Raw genomic sequence first — 13,917 nt, 5'->3', positions numbered from 1 at the left:
CATGGATTTATTTTACTAAAGTAGCATCTAGAAGTGTCAGAAAGTTCATTCTCCTCATGCTAAGCAGCAAATGACATTGCCAGAACAGGGACAAAGGGCTGCAGCCAGGCTGGCCACTGTAATTTTTCATATATTTGAGCCATAGTAACCAGAGTAACATACTGTCCATAGCAAAAGAGGCACTATCTCCAAATTTGGATGTCTGCTTGGACTTCCAGTTTCCTATTGCAACCACTTCAGGGAGGACCATGGCTGTGTGGATTTGACTGTTATGATGCTTGTGTCCAAATCCTTTACTTGTGATGGTGGACACTGAAAAATGCTAAATGTCCTGGCTTCTTCTGCCCAGGTGTATAGCTTGCTGCCCGTGAAGGAATTGCAGAGCTATCGCTATGGTCCAAACGTGCATGTGGATGACCCCCTGGAAGACTGTATCACCTTGAAGAATATAGTTGTGAATGGGATCACCTATTCTCCACTAATGGATAGTAACGAAGATGACACTTACAGCATCCTAAAAGTAAAACCTTCTTGCATGTTTGAGGAGTGAAATGGGAGAAAGAATGAGAGTGCTTAAACCTTTTGTGGCATGATGCAATATAAGGAAATGACTTGTGAATCTCAGTAGTCTGACACCAAGTTCAGTGAGAGTCATAAGCTTCACCTGTCATGACAGCTGTACTCCTGACTTGAATTGATCAGTCTTAAAGTTATCTTTTTACACGAAAAGCTTTGGGATTGGCTTGAATTAAGGTTCTAACTCAAGTTCTGTGCCATTACCTTACCGCATATAAATCAGTACGTCCCTGAGCTACACTGTAGCCACGGATATTTCCTTCCAAAGGGGAGACTCTCTATCTAATCTCTGGCAAATCCTGACCCCTAATCTGGAATCAGACTGGAATCAGTGCCCTACAGGCAAAGGGGATCTATCCCTTGACTTCTCTGAGCCACCTGGGCACCCAGACCCAGGGCTGGGGGGGATCATCTCAAGGTCCAAACCACAGACCATAACAGCTTCTGCTTTAGAAGCAATAAAATACTAACATCAAATCTGCTGTGTAAACCTCAGCTGGAATCAGTAACAGCAACAACAAAAAAATAAATCTTGTGTTTCTCTTCCATAGGAAATGGGTTTAAAGGTTTTCACAAATTCCAAGGTGAAGAAACCTAGGTATTGCAACTTTGGCAATTACATACCTGCAGGAATTGCGGTTCCAAGTGCACTCATGTTACCTAACTATGACGTGAGGACAAGCGGTAAAGGAATTGAGTCTTGCTGTCATCTCTATTCTGAACAGAGATCCCATCTGTTTTTTGGGGGGGTAAATAAACAAGAGCTGGGGTTATGGAAGCAGTAATGAAGTGGGGTGTTCACATATGTCATCTTCATCATGAGTGTGGGGCATGTCTCTTTTGCTGGGTTGTAAAGGCCTATGGATAGGCTTAAATCAATATAGAAATAAATATAGAAATTAGATTAGCCAAAGTATAGTTGAACAAAACTAGGAGGTAGATAAGGACTTTTTGTCTTTGTTTCGGTAGATTTCTCTTTCCTTTTGTCAAAGCCAAGCATACAAGGTCATAAACAGCTCTTTCCTCTAAGCTGCTCATTTTTACTTCATTTTTACTTGCCTCTCATAGTATGAGTTTTGCTGGGGACCGGTGGGTAATATGGAAGAGCTAGCCCTTGCTAATAAACACTGACCCAGAAACTTCACTGCTTATAGTACCAGTGCTCACTACAGCAACAGCAAGCATCTGCTGCCAGCACAGCTTCTAATTGTAGTGTATATTGCCACTTTCTCAGACCAAAGCATGATGCTGATGTAGATCTTGTTTGTTTGGAATTATCATCCTTAGACTCTGCTAGAATGTATGCCTCACCAATGCACCGTGTCAGCACTCCTGAAGAGCTGACAGAGACAGTCCGAAAGTATTTCCCAGAAACATGGATCTGGAGTTTAGTATCTGTAAGGTGAATGCCTTGGAATATTTCCTCCCTTCCTTTTATAATATAATTGGTTTTACAAGATGAAAACATGAATCTCATGTCTACCACGCCTTTTCAATGCCAAGAAGTCCTTCACTGTTTGCAGAGATCAGTTGGCATTCCCCTGTGATGGAATTGCCTTTGTCTGTGGTTAGGTTTGTCCACATAGTAGTAGTGATTTTAGAAGATGTTCAGTGCCCAATATAGTGTGCCCAATCATTCATACAGCAAATATGATTCATTAGGCTGAAAGGGATACTGATAGTCACCAAAATCCCGTAAAAATCACCCTGTCCTTTCTTGCTGTCTCTTGCCAGCTCTGAAGGAAATGCTGAACTAGATGTGACCATCCCTGACACCATCACCGAGTGGAAAGCCAATGCGTTCTGCACTTCATCAGACACAGGCTTTGGCCTATCCCCAACAGTGTCTCTCAGAGCCTTCCAGCCCTTCTTTGTAGAGCTCACCCTGCCTTACTCTGTAGTGCGTGGTGAGGCCTTCACACTGAAAGCCACCGTTTTCAGCTATCTGACAGCCTGCATAAGGGTATGGAAGATTGAAATCCTTCTCTGTACCCACGTACCTTCTTGTACACTTCTTGCCTTCACCTAACCTTATCTCTGAGTAGCCTTAGACCCTTCTTTGCTAGAGAAGAAATAACTATTGCTATTTTTTCCTGTGTCTCTGATATTTTCTCCCTGTCTCTCAAAATCACCCCTCCTCAATTACATCTCTCTCTACAAATGGCAGGTCAGTGTGGCTCTGGCTCAGTCTACTCAATTTCTGGCAACTCCAGTGGGAAAGGAGGAAGAATCTTATTGTCTCTGTGAGAACGGGAGGAAAACGGTGGCTTGGCTAGTGACTCCCAGATCTCTAGGTAAAAGTCTCAGAATACTGAAAACTGCAGGGAGGGTTTCTCTATGCTATTCTCCCAGTTCAGTATCTGGTGTTAGAGCTACATAGTTTCCTGGGAAATACCGTGGCTGAGTGTCTCATCTCCGGTTATGCAGGATGTAAAGGCTGGTGGACTCCTAGTGTCCAAGGCCATGTCTGGCACTATGTGCAATTTCATCAAGTCTTACAGGCCTTGGACATCAACTTCTGAAACTTTGCTGGCTGGCAGGGACATTCTGTCAGTTCCATCCATGTCAGAGATTTGATGATTGCTCCATGAGGCCTTCACACTCTGCTTTTGCTGTTGCTGTTACATGTTGTGGTAGCAGCCATGGTTTGCATGCCAAGTAGCGGAGTGCTGAACGGCCATGATACTGATGAGTCCCACCACAGTGGTGTCCTAAGTTCTGGAAAAGAGCCACCAAAACAGTCACCTTTCAATGGCAGTGCAGCCCACCTGCTCCAGCATGCATTCCGATTTAGATAGCTAAATTCCTGTGGGAAAGAAGCTGGGCTCAGCTGTGATGGGAAATCCCTACCTTTGGGCCTGCAGGCTGAAACTCCCAGAAATGTCAATGAATCCTATTCCCTGGTGCTGCCCAGCAGGACTGGCTGACCCCTGTTTCCTCCAGGGCAGGTGGAGTTCTCGGTGAGCGCTGAGGCCCTGCAAAACCAGCAGCCCTGCGGGAACGCCATAGTGGAGACCCCTGAGAAAGGACGGAAGGACACAGTCATCAGACAGCTGCTGGTGGAGGTATGGGGGCTGTGGGCAGGGGAGAACTGAGCTGCCTAACAGGCTAGAGTGTTCACTGCATAGACACATGAAACAGAGCTCTAGGGGGTCACCACACAGTGTGGTGATATGATGGTCTTACATTATCTCTGTACTTTGGCAGGGCTACATAAAGGTTGCAGGTTAATAACTGTGCAAAAACTGTGTCTCCTGCCAGTATTTTAAACTTTCCCCATCTCCTAATGTAAACAGTTTGCCAGTCAGCACAAGCTGTCTCTCTGTTAGCTGAGTAGCCAAGCAAACTGCTTCTTAAGCTGAGTGTTACACAGTTCTGTTTGCTACCATAGCCTGGCTCCAGGGTGAAGGCAGGGGAATCACAAGCACCTAAGGGAGTTAGATGCCTGCAGAAAAGTCCCCACAAACTCCAGATATTATAAAAGTCCAGAAAACGTGTTAAAATTGTACAGCTTATCCATTTCCTATGGCAAGAAGAGTTGCAGATACTGCATGGTATAGAAGGAAATGTTATGTGGCAGTACTGCTGCTTTTATAAGAAAATGCTAGTTTATTATGCTGGGTGTTGTAAATCTGACAGAAATATTCTGTGTTCTTAGCCTTTCTCTGTATCATAAAACAACTTAATGCTTGCATACTATGTTGTATTGTACCAGTAGTGTCATTGCATATTACAGTGCACATCTTTACTTCCTATTGTCAACTTTTTTTTTTTTTTTTCACAAGGCATCTGCAGGTTTATGATAAACAGAACTGCAGACACCTTCCAGGCAGCCCTCTAGAACTACTTTGAGCTTTTGCTAGCAAAAGCGCTTACTGTAAGCTGTAGTACTTGTTAAAATGATACAGGAGTTTCACTTCATACAGCAGTTAAAATAGTCACCCATGTGATTGCCCTGCAGCATTTTCCCTCTCCTTCTGCTGTCCTTCATCCATGTACAACTGTGTTGGGTCTGTCATTTTGGATTCTGGATTTTTTTAATTTATTTTATATTTTATTTTTACTTAGATTATTATTTCAGAGCTCTTTTTTTTTTTAAATTCCAGGAAGTGTTTGTGACTGCCTTCCCTTCTCCAGTTCACTCACTTTTATTTTCACTCTGTTCTTAGGGATGTTGTTAAGGATCCCTCTGCCTGTATTCCCTGTCTCAATAACTTCTCGTTTCTCTTGTTTTTCTTCATCCCACTCAAGCCTGAAGGAGTTGAGAAGGAAACAGCCCAGAACTTTGTGCTCTGTGCAAAAGGTAAGGCCTTCTCTCCCCGTTCTCTCCATTTGTTCTTGTGTGGGTGGTGGGGGACATGCCTGGAGGAGGAAAATAGTGCTGCCTCTACCATTTTCTGGATGGGCTGATATTTCTAGATAATCAGAACATACCCCATCACTTGGGACCCTGAGACCTGTTTCTTTATAGCAAGGGATGAAGGGAAGAGGAGGCTTTCCTGATGTTCTACTGAAGCCCCTTGCTCTTATATTAGACAGTTTTTGGGACTGCACTGAAACTGTTTGGTCTTGTTTCTCTCTCAGGAAAGAGTTTGCAGGAGAAGTTTTCCCTGTCGCTCCCCTCAAATGTGGTGCAAGACTCAGGCAGAGCATATTTCTCAGTGCTGGGTGAGTGAGCTGCCCAGGAAGGATCTGATGGGAGAAAGAACCATGTACTGTTTCTGCCTGCCTGCCTACCTGTGTTGGCCTCCAACCTCACAGCTTTTTCTCCTGGTTCCTAGTACACCTCACTCCTGCATTTCATCCCTTCTGTCTCAAGTACTTTCCCTTCTAGTTCTGATCTTCTTGTTCCCTTTTCTGAATCTCATTCCACTCAGGGTTCTCTGCAGTGCCCTAAACATTGACTCACTACCGTCCTTTTCTGTGTTTCATTCCAGGACCATTATCAATACAGATTTTCTTTTGTTCTTCTCTATCATCTCCTGCTTCTTTTGTTCTGTAGCTTCCTCTCATTCTGGTTGCCAGCCATGAATTTTGTTAATATCCCTCTCATATCTCCTGTTCCCTAGGTGACATCATGGGCACTTCCATGCAGAACCTGCACCAGCTCCTCCAGATGCCATTTGGCTGTGGAGAACAGAACATGGTCCTGTTTGCACCCAACATCTATGTCCTGGACTATCTGAACAAGACAGGGCAGTTGAGTGAGGAGATCAAATCCAAGGCCATTGGATACTTAGTGAGCGGTGAGCTGGGACACAACTTTTGCTTCTGCTTTGGATTTTTTCCAGATCCACTGTGGCTTTCTTCTGTCAAATGCTGGCCAGATGTGCAAAGAGAGCTTCTTTCTTGTTCAGATCATCTCTTCTGCATGCCAGTGAAGCCCCTTCCATGTTTGTTCCTTTATTATTATCTGTTTCTTAAAGCATTAGGATACCCAGTCATTGTACCCACTTTTCTCTGCTCCCTAACAGTGTCACAATCCAGTGCACAGTTGCAATGTGACCCACTATAGTAGCTTGTTGTCATTAATGTGTCCTGCCTGCCTTCTGAAGAAAGACAGGTGCTACTTCTCCTCATGCAGTATAAAAAGTGTATGGAGGTAGGGATGTATCAGTACTTCTTATTTGCTAGTATAGGACTGACCTGCTCCTCTCTCTTTTGCTTTTGCTGTAATAGCTGTTTTTATGTTCCCTCATCCCTCAGCAGATGTTCTCCGGCATCTGTGAATCTTGCTTTAACTCTTTGTTGCAGGTTATCAGAGGCAGCTGAACTACAAGCATGCAGATGGCTCTTACAGTACCTTTGGACAACGCTATGGCCAACCAGGGAACACCTGGTGAGATTGAGTGTCACCCGTGCCTCCCCTGTATCCTCTCTTTCTCAGCTACACAGCTATAATACATGCTGTATGATGGTAAATAGGAAACGCTGTTGTAGATAAGCAGACTTTTCAGAGATATTCTGGTCCCTGTGCTGCCTCTCACTTCATGAAAGAGGATGCATCAGCCAGTTACGTAGCTGAAGCACCTCCTCCCACCTGCAGCTCTGAGGACCATGACGGATAAGAAGGAAGGAAATAAGTTGGGAAAGAAGGGAGCAGGGATTTTACATTCCAACTGGACAAAGCTGAAGAGTTGCAGTGACAGCTCTTCTAGAGCAGCATCTGCTGAGAAGGCTGCTGGGAAAGGTATTTGCATATAAGTGGAAAGGATGATAATCTGAGAGCAGTGCTGTATGGTTATTTTTCAAAAGTGTTTGTCTGTTACTAAGCAAAGACATCTTAGACAAAAGTGTGTGTTGCCAGAGTGACTTACTGTGAAAATTTGAGTTGATTCAGAATATCATTGCCGTTCACTTTCAACTTTAGGTAATGGTAAAAGTGGATGATTTCATCACCTTCTGTTTGCTTTTAGTCCTCGTGTCTCAACAGAACATTGGCCTCTCACTACATGCTTGTTTCTTCCCATAACTGCTTTGTAACAGCTCTAGCCTCTCAGCTCACTCTTTTAATATGTGCTACTATATTCATAGTTTTACTGACACATCTGGGGAATTCTGGGAAATCCATGAGACATGAATTTCTAGTGAGAGTCCTTCCAGCAGACCATGAGCTACGAGGGATTCATTCTTCCCTGTCATTTTGATTATTGCTGTCACACAGATGTTAAGCTAATTGGCATACAATTATCTGCTTTTTCCAAAGAGATTTGTTTAGATGCAGATTGTCTTTGTCCTCCAAACTATAGCTTCAATGCAAAAGAATCATAGGGTTTTATAGGCCCAGAGACAGAGGAGAACTCAAGGTGAGAAACAATTTTTTGACAGATACTTTGAGGTTAAGATGTACTTGTGGTCCAACTAATTGGCCTTTCATTCCCCAGGCCTTCCTGCCTTCCTCCAGACAGGTGAAGTGCACATGAGATGGACAGTGGGCCTGCACAACCCCTCTCACTGCTCTTTCTTCATTATAGGCTCACGGCCTTTGTCCTCAAGTCCTTTGCCCAGGCCCGGCCATACATCTTCATATATGAGGAGCACATCCAGGATGCTTTGATCTGGCTCACTCAAAAGCAGAAGGAGAATGGTTGCTTCCACAGTTCTGGGACACTCCTGAACAATGCCATGAAGGTAGCATGCCTGCCTGGTTGGCTTTTAGTTAGGCTTGTGCTTGACCATAAGTCAAATGGGTGCAGTTGAGCTTCTTGAGCACCCAGACAGAGAAATCCCATGTCAGTGGCAAGAAGTAATGAGGCAGAGGCCATTCTGTATGATTGCCATGACAGGAAGAAGAGTCAAGGCAAACCTGCTGTATAAAAGTAACAGTGATAGCACCATATGAGCAGCAGTGGGGGGAGGAAAGCTAAAGGGTCTACAGTACAGAATAAAGTATTACCACAGCAACAGTAGAAAAAAATGAAGATGAAAAAATATGTCACTAAACATCTACCTTTGTCTTTCCTGGCAGGGCGGAGTGGACAACGAGGTTTCACTGACGGCCTACATCACTATTGCACTGCTGGAGATTCCTCTGCCTGTAACTGTATGTGACTGCACCCTAACTTGAGTCAGTCTAGCATGACACAGTACTGTCCAGAATTTGACCCAGACTGGAAAAAGTACACAGCTGTTGGTTCCTGTGATATAGGAGTTATGTGCTGTCATGTTAGACATTTCTGAAAAATACTGTACTCTTTATGTCCCTACACCTTATTCTGGCAGACCCCACTTCAGCATCCAGGGGAATGATGTATAGTTAGTAAGGCACAAACCTCATCTATTCCCAGCCTTCCAAAAATTGGTTATCTCTCCACAGCACTCAGTGGTGCGTAATGCTCTCTTCTGCCTGGAAACGGCAGCAAATGCAGAAGAAAACCATGTGTACACCAAGGCACTGCTGGCGTACGCCTTTGCTCTGGCAGGAAAGGAGGAGAAAAGGAAGGCAATGCTTGGCTTGCTTGAAAAGGAAGCAGTGAAAAAAGGTGAGTGTTCCTGGTGGGACATTGCTTTCTTCCAGCCCACAGACCTTACCTCTTCTCTTGATAACATGGCTCTTGTTGGTGGTGCAGTGGGTGCAGGAAATGGCTTGTGTGGGTGGGGAAAAGTGTAGAGAGAGGAAACACCTGTGACAGCTCCCTCTCAGTGTCCAGTCCCACTTCTCTGCTATGAGGGGATTCCTCAGGAGGCACTGCACAGCACACCATCAGTGCTGAGCAAAAGCATGGCTCTGCTAGCATCTCACCTTACTCTGCTCCTTTTGTAATGCCAAAAACAACTTAGTAAAGGCTTAGCAATGTTTATGGGTGCACCTTCCTCCCAGCGGATGTGCTTGACACAGAAAAAAGTACAGAGGATGATAAACTAGGGAAGAGAGAGATATGCTGAGACAGAAGACGAACATACGGGTCATTTCAGAGGCCCTAGCGTAAGCTCCGTGTCTTGCAGGAAACCGCATAAAGACTCAGAAGTGTTCTGGTAAAGTCAGCCTGGGCAGTCAGTTTGCCCAAGCGTTGTCTGTCACGGTGCTGAAGGAAGCGCCACCAGCACCTTCTGCCTTCTGCACCTGCGGGTGGCTCTCAAGCCCTGCTCCTCACGGAGCTTGTTACTTGCCCCACCCGGGCATCTCTGCTCAAACTGGGACAGTGTCCCAGCCCGGTGCTCCGTGTAGATCTCTGGCTCCATGAGGTGTTCAAGCCTTTAAATGCCTCCATGAGCATGGAGTTTAAGTGCAAGCGGTATCCTGGTGCAAAGACAGGACCTCAGCACTCCTAGACTAGTTGTAACCGTGCAACGAGTGAGGTGCTATTTCTCTGCTCCTGTTTCACCCTGTGGTTGCATGCTGGGGGCTCTGTCCTCACCGCAGCACCAACAGGGCCAGTAACTCCTTTGCAAATAAGTGTTCCCTGTTGTCTTCTTTGCCCACTCCCTGCCCCCTGTGAAGATGGATCTGTTCACTGGCAGCGGCCTGGGAAAGAGATGGTGGCTGATCTCCCCTACTATCGCTACCGAGCTCCCTCTGCTGAAGTGGAGATGACGGCCTATGTGCTCCTCGCTCACCTCACCACACAGCCGGCGCCTTCCCAGGATGAGCTGTCGTTCGCATCTCTTATTGCAAAGTGGATCAGCAGTCAGCAGAATCCCAATGGAGGCTTCTCCTCCACCCAGGTGAGCAACTCCCCTCCCGTGAGCTCACACGTCAATGTCAGGAGAGTGTCAGCGTGTCAGAGAGCAAGGTAGGAGCACGGTAAGGTTTGCCCCGGCAGGAACTGTACCCCTGCAGTTAGCCCTGTAGCGTCTGCCGCAGCTACCGAGTTCCCAAAAGGCTGCAGGCCAATATATATGCCAAGTAGAACCAATGGGAGTGACTGATATTCGGATTCATGTCCTGGCTTTCTTGACGCAGAGGGACAGAATGGCAGTGGCATGAGTGACAGTGCAATTTGGGGTCCTCACCACAGTTTGTGTATGCACATGCAGGTGCTGCTTCCCCCTGTGGAGAATGCTTTTGAAGGCTCCACAGAGCTCCACAACAGGGAGTTGAGGGTCAAGCGAGTGCTGTGCAGAGGACACAGCGAGAGCATGGAATCGTATAAAAACTCACCTTTTCCATCTCTCCTTCCTTAAGAGTGGGGAAAATGGAGAGTGGAGGAGAGGGTGCCCACCGCCAGCAAAGGGCAGGCTCTGGGAGGACGGGTTGTGGAAGGGCTGACTGGGCTAACGCGGCCATCCCTGGGTGCCGGGACCCGTCTCTTGCAGGACACAGTGGTGGCTCTTCAGGCCCTGTCTCTGTACGGAGCTGTCACCTACGCCAAGAGCGGAACAGCTTCCCAAGTGACCCTGAGATCTGGAGGGGACTTCCAGCAAGACTTCCAAGTGGACCCCTCAAACCGGCTGCTGCTGCAGCGCATACCCCTGCCCCAGGTGCCTGGGGAGTACAGCGCAGAGGTGTCTGGTGAAGGATGCGTCTACCTGCAGGTGAGGGTGGTGGAGGCTGGTGCTGTCCCGGGAGAGGAGCCCCTTCCCCGGGACAGCAGGAGCCAGGGAGAGGACAGCAAGGACAAGGGAGAGGGGAGGCATGGGAGGGAAGGCTGTGGCGGAGGAGAGAAGTGTTGTGCGGGGAAAAAAAAGAGCAGGAGGGACAGTGCTGGAAGTGTGAGGGAGCTGTGAGAAGGGCGAAGAGGGAGGGCTGGGCAGGTAGGCGACGGTCTCTCTCCTGGGCTGTGCATGCACACCCACGCTCACACAGAGCTGCTGGCTCTCCCCCAGACGAGCCTGAGGTACAACGTGCAGCCCACGCAGGAGGACGCACCCTTCACTCTCCATGTGTACACCACCCCAGAGACCTGCGAGGACTCCCAGGTCCCCAAGGTCTTTAACATAGGCATAAATGTCAGGTAAGTCCGTGCCTGGTCTGAGCCTTCCTGGGAAGCCATGGGAGCTGGAGGAGCTCTGGTGGTCCAGGGTGAGGCAGTCTGGGAGGGGCAGGGCAGCCCCCGCAAGGTGCACCAGAAGCAGCTGTGCTGGGAGAAGGCTGTGGAGGAAGGGGGCGTCCTGCGGGGTGAAGCTGTGTGAGGAGCCCAGGGCTGCAGTAGTGAGGGGTGGCACAGGTGACTAGGGAAGTGCAGTGGGCTGGAGAAGAAGGTGTTGGGCTGCCAGAAAGCGGTGGGATGTCAGGCGTTAGGGAAGAAGTGGAAGTGCCCCCAGCTTTGACTCGAGGTGCTCTGAATCTTTGCTGCTTGGTTCCTCAGTTACACAGGTGAGCGCAACGTCTCCAACATGGTGATTGTTGATGTGAAAATGCTGTCGGGATTCATCCCTGTCAAGTCTTCAGTAAGAAAGGTAGGCGCCCATGTGAATTATTTCTCCAAGGATATCTGCCCCTAATCCACGCCCTTTTTTGAAGGAGGCCCTAGTTGTTCTGTTATCTTTTCCACTGTTAGCCCTGCCTCACTTTTTCCCCTAGTTCTTGTACCCGTCTCTTCTCCACAGGTCTCCCGTGGTGCTTACCTTGTGCACACAATCTTACCTTTTGTCTTATAGTTTGTCCTGTAACAGTTTGTTTCTAGATTACCTTTTGAGAGGTTCATCAAGTGCATGGCCTATAAAATAGTAGAGATTATGAGATGACACTGCGGAATTAGCAAGCCTCATATAATGTGTTATTATTGCGTTTTTCCATTGCTGTGTTTGGGCCAGTTATATGTCTCTGCTGAAGCTAGGCAGTACGTCATTTTGCCAGACTGGTGAAGGGAAGACCTTGGGCCTACCAAGGAGGCACTAAGTTCCATGCTGCAGACTTAGTTGTTTCCCTCATTCCCCCTAGTATTTATTCCCTTAGTGTCCCATCCATAGGCCTGCGGAAGTGGCACAGGGAGATTACTCTCAGCTCAGTAAAATTTTGCTTTTCTTTCTTTAGCTGCAACAACGCTCAGGTATTGAGCGTACGGATTTGAGTACCAACCATGTTTTAGTGTATCTGGAAAAGGTGAGTGTCCATCTGGGGCTGGGATGGGTCAGAGAAACACAAGCATGGGGACACCCAGGGCAAAAGACATGGACCTCAAAACTACCATGGGTCTGACAAAAGTAGGAATGAACTTCATACTGACTTTTGCCAAGCTTTCAAGATTTACTGGTACCTTCCTCCCAGCCCTCAGCAGGTTTTCTCTCCATGCCTGCACACAGATCAGCCCACACCTGCCCACCAGCCACCGGCTCCCCAGTGTGGGGAAAGGCCCCATGGTTTCCCCTTGCCCCTCAGCCAGGCCACACACACCCCCAGGGCCCAGGGCGGTGGTGCCTACCACCAGGGCCCACTGGTGGCAAGGAGAGCACTAGTGGAATGAGGCCAGTGAGGAGACACCAGGAGGGACCAAGGCAGATGCAGAGGCACCCCTAAGCCTCCACTGCTTCCCTTCCCCAGCTGAACTATGAGACCTTGAGCTTTTCCTTCACGGTGGAGCGGGACATCCCTGTGCAGGGCCTGAAGCCAGCCCAGGTGAAGGTCTATGACTACTACGAGACAGGTAAGTGAGGGTCTGGGGGTGCCCTTGGGAACGAGCATGGGGAGTTCGATACATGGAAGTGCATGGGAGCTCTGGGGACCCACAGCTGCCCCTGGCACCCATCCCTATGCCAGCCAACAGCCCTGCTCTCTCCTTCCCCTTCTGTTTTCCAGATGAGTTTGCCACACAGGAGTACAGCGCTCCCTGCACCACAGGTAGAGTACAGAGGAACAGATGACATGTTCTAGTATGGCCAATTGCAGGTTCTTTTGAATGAACATCTTTGCAAACCTGGGGTATCCTCAGCCTAGATATAGTCTCTGGGCATGTCTTCACTATGGCTCTAGCAGTCTTGTGACATACCTTAGTACAGAGAAGGAATGCAATACTGGCTACACCATGTCCTGTGTAAGCCCTTCATTTTTGTTCACTGAGGCTCGATCCCAATGTTATGGCCTTAATTTACACAGAGACACTTGTATTTTCCTCTGTGTATGTCACGTTGAGGAATTGCCTCCCAGCAGTCTTGGGGAAATTATGATGCTATTGACATGCCTTCAGTGGGGACCTGTCAAATTGCCCTTTTTTTTTTTTTTTTTTTTTTTTTTTTTTACCATCCTTTGGGAAGTCCAGGTGCTGAGAGAGAACATGTACAGAGGTAGCACATGCTTTCTAAGGTGGATATCTCTGCCTCCCCTTCCCTCTCTGTAGCAAGGATTTCTTGAACATGTCCAACCATTCCCAATCCATCTGTGACTCAGAATTTTAGGTGATGTAGGTTCCTAGGTTTTAACTGGGCTTGAACTCACATGGCATGAAAGAAGGGGCCACCAGAATGCAGGGAAGATATCTGGGACTCTGGATACTGCTTCCTCAGGAACCATCTCTCATTCTGTCCTTTCCTCACCTCCAGACGAAGCCGAAGAGGGAAATGCTTGAAGAACACATCTTATGTGAGCCCTGCTGGATCAGCTCACATGTCTGTGCCTCTAGAGGATCTTCTTGTTAAGGTGGCCTACTGAAACATTACATAAGGACACCTCAACACCAAGAAAAGAAGTGACAGTGTAAATAAATTAAGTCTTGATTCTCCAAAGATGCCTCTGGCCTTATTTTTTGTTAGTGTGCCTTTTTTCTCTTCCCATCTGCAGCTCAGACTATGGTCTGAGATTTAGATAAAGAGCCATCCATTGCAAGAAAGTGTTTGGCAATTCCTCTGGAATACCAGGAGACAGACATTTTTTGGCAGTGGGGAGGTTTGTCATCATACTTGCCAGTTCTCTAGGAGGAAAGGGAATTCTGCCTGGTCCACTATGCCCTGGAAACTTGGATCCCT

The 13,917-nt window shown here is 47.5% G+C and overlaps 1 protein-coding gene across 1 annotated transcript in view; it reads left to right on the top strand.

The window, feature by feature from the left end:
* Nucleotides 1-13,677, top strand: part of LOC116493760 (alpha-2-macroglobulin-like) — a 28,215-nt gene extending 14,538 nt beyond the window's left edge. The window contains exons 16-36 of the mRNA XM_032195328.1: nucleotides 350-520; nucleotides 1,128-1,260; nucleotides 1,864-1,978; nucleotides 2,311-2,539; nucleotides 2,744-2,870; nucleotides 3,520-3,641; nucleotides 4,828-4,879; nucleotides 5,161-5,244; nucleotides 5,646-5,822; nucleotides 6,331-6,415; nucleotides 7,551-7,707; nucleotides 8,045-8,119; nucleotides 8,393-8,558; nucleotides 9,518-9,741; nucleotides 10,333-10,551; nucleotides 10,843-10,970; nucleotides 11,325-11,415; nucleotides 11,993-12,061; nucleotides 12,500-12,602; nucleotides 12,755-12,796; nucleotides 13,495-13,677. Of these exons, the coding sequence (XP_032051219.1) occupies nucleotides 350-520; nucleotides 1,128-1,260; nucleotides 1,864-1,978; nucleotides 2,311-2,539; nucleotides 2,744-2,870; nucleotides 3,520-3,641; nucleotides 4,828-4,879; nucleotides 5,161-5,244; nucleotides 5,646-5,822; nucleotides 6,331-6,415; nucleotides 7,551-7,707; nucleotides 8,045-8,119; nucleotides 8,393-8,558; nucleotides 9,518-9,741; nucleotides 10,333-10,551; nucleotides 10,843-10,970; nucleotides 11,325-11,415; nucleotides 11,993-12,061; nucleotides 12,500-12,602; nucleotides 12,755-12,796; nucleotides 13,495-13,520 (2,595 nt within the window). The 3' untranslated portion in view covers nucleotides 13,521-13,677. The remainder of the gene's footprint in view (nucleotides 1-349; nucleotides 521-1,127; nucleotides 1,261-1,863; nucleotides 1,979-2,310; nucleotides 2,540-2,743; nucleotides 2,871-3,519; nucleotides 3,642-4,827; nucleotides 4,880-5,160; nucleotides 5,245-5,645; nucleotides 5,823-6,330; nucleotides 6,416-7,550; nucleotides 7,708-8,044; nucleotides 8,120-8,392; nucleotides 8,559-9,517; nucleotides 9,742-10,332; nucleotides 10,552-10,842; nucleotides 10,971-11,324; nucleotides 11,416-11,992; nucleotides 12,062-12,499; nucleotides 12,603-12,754; nucleotides 12,797-13,494) is intronic.
* Nucleotides 13,678-13,917: the final 240 nt, after the last annotated feature.

The sequence above is a fragment of the Aythya fuligula genome, chromosome 1 (assembly GCF_009819795.1).
Source record: "Aythya fuligula isolate bAytFul2 chromosome 1, bAytFul2.pri, whole genome shotgun sequence".
NCBI lineage: Eukaryota > Metazoa > Chordata > Aves > Anseriformes > Anatidae > Aythya > Aythya fuligula.
Note: the sequence above shows the minus strand (reverse complement) of the source record. Positions and strands in the feature narration are given on the sequence as shown.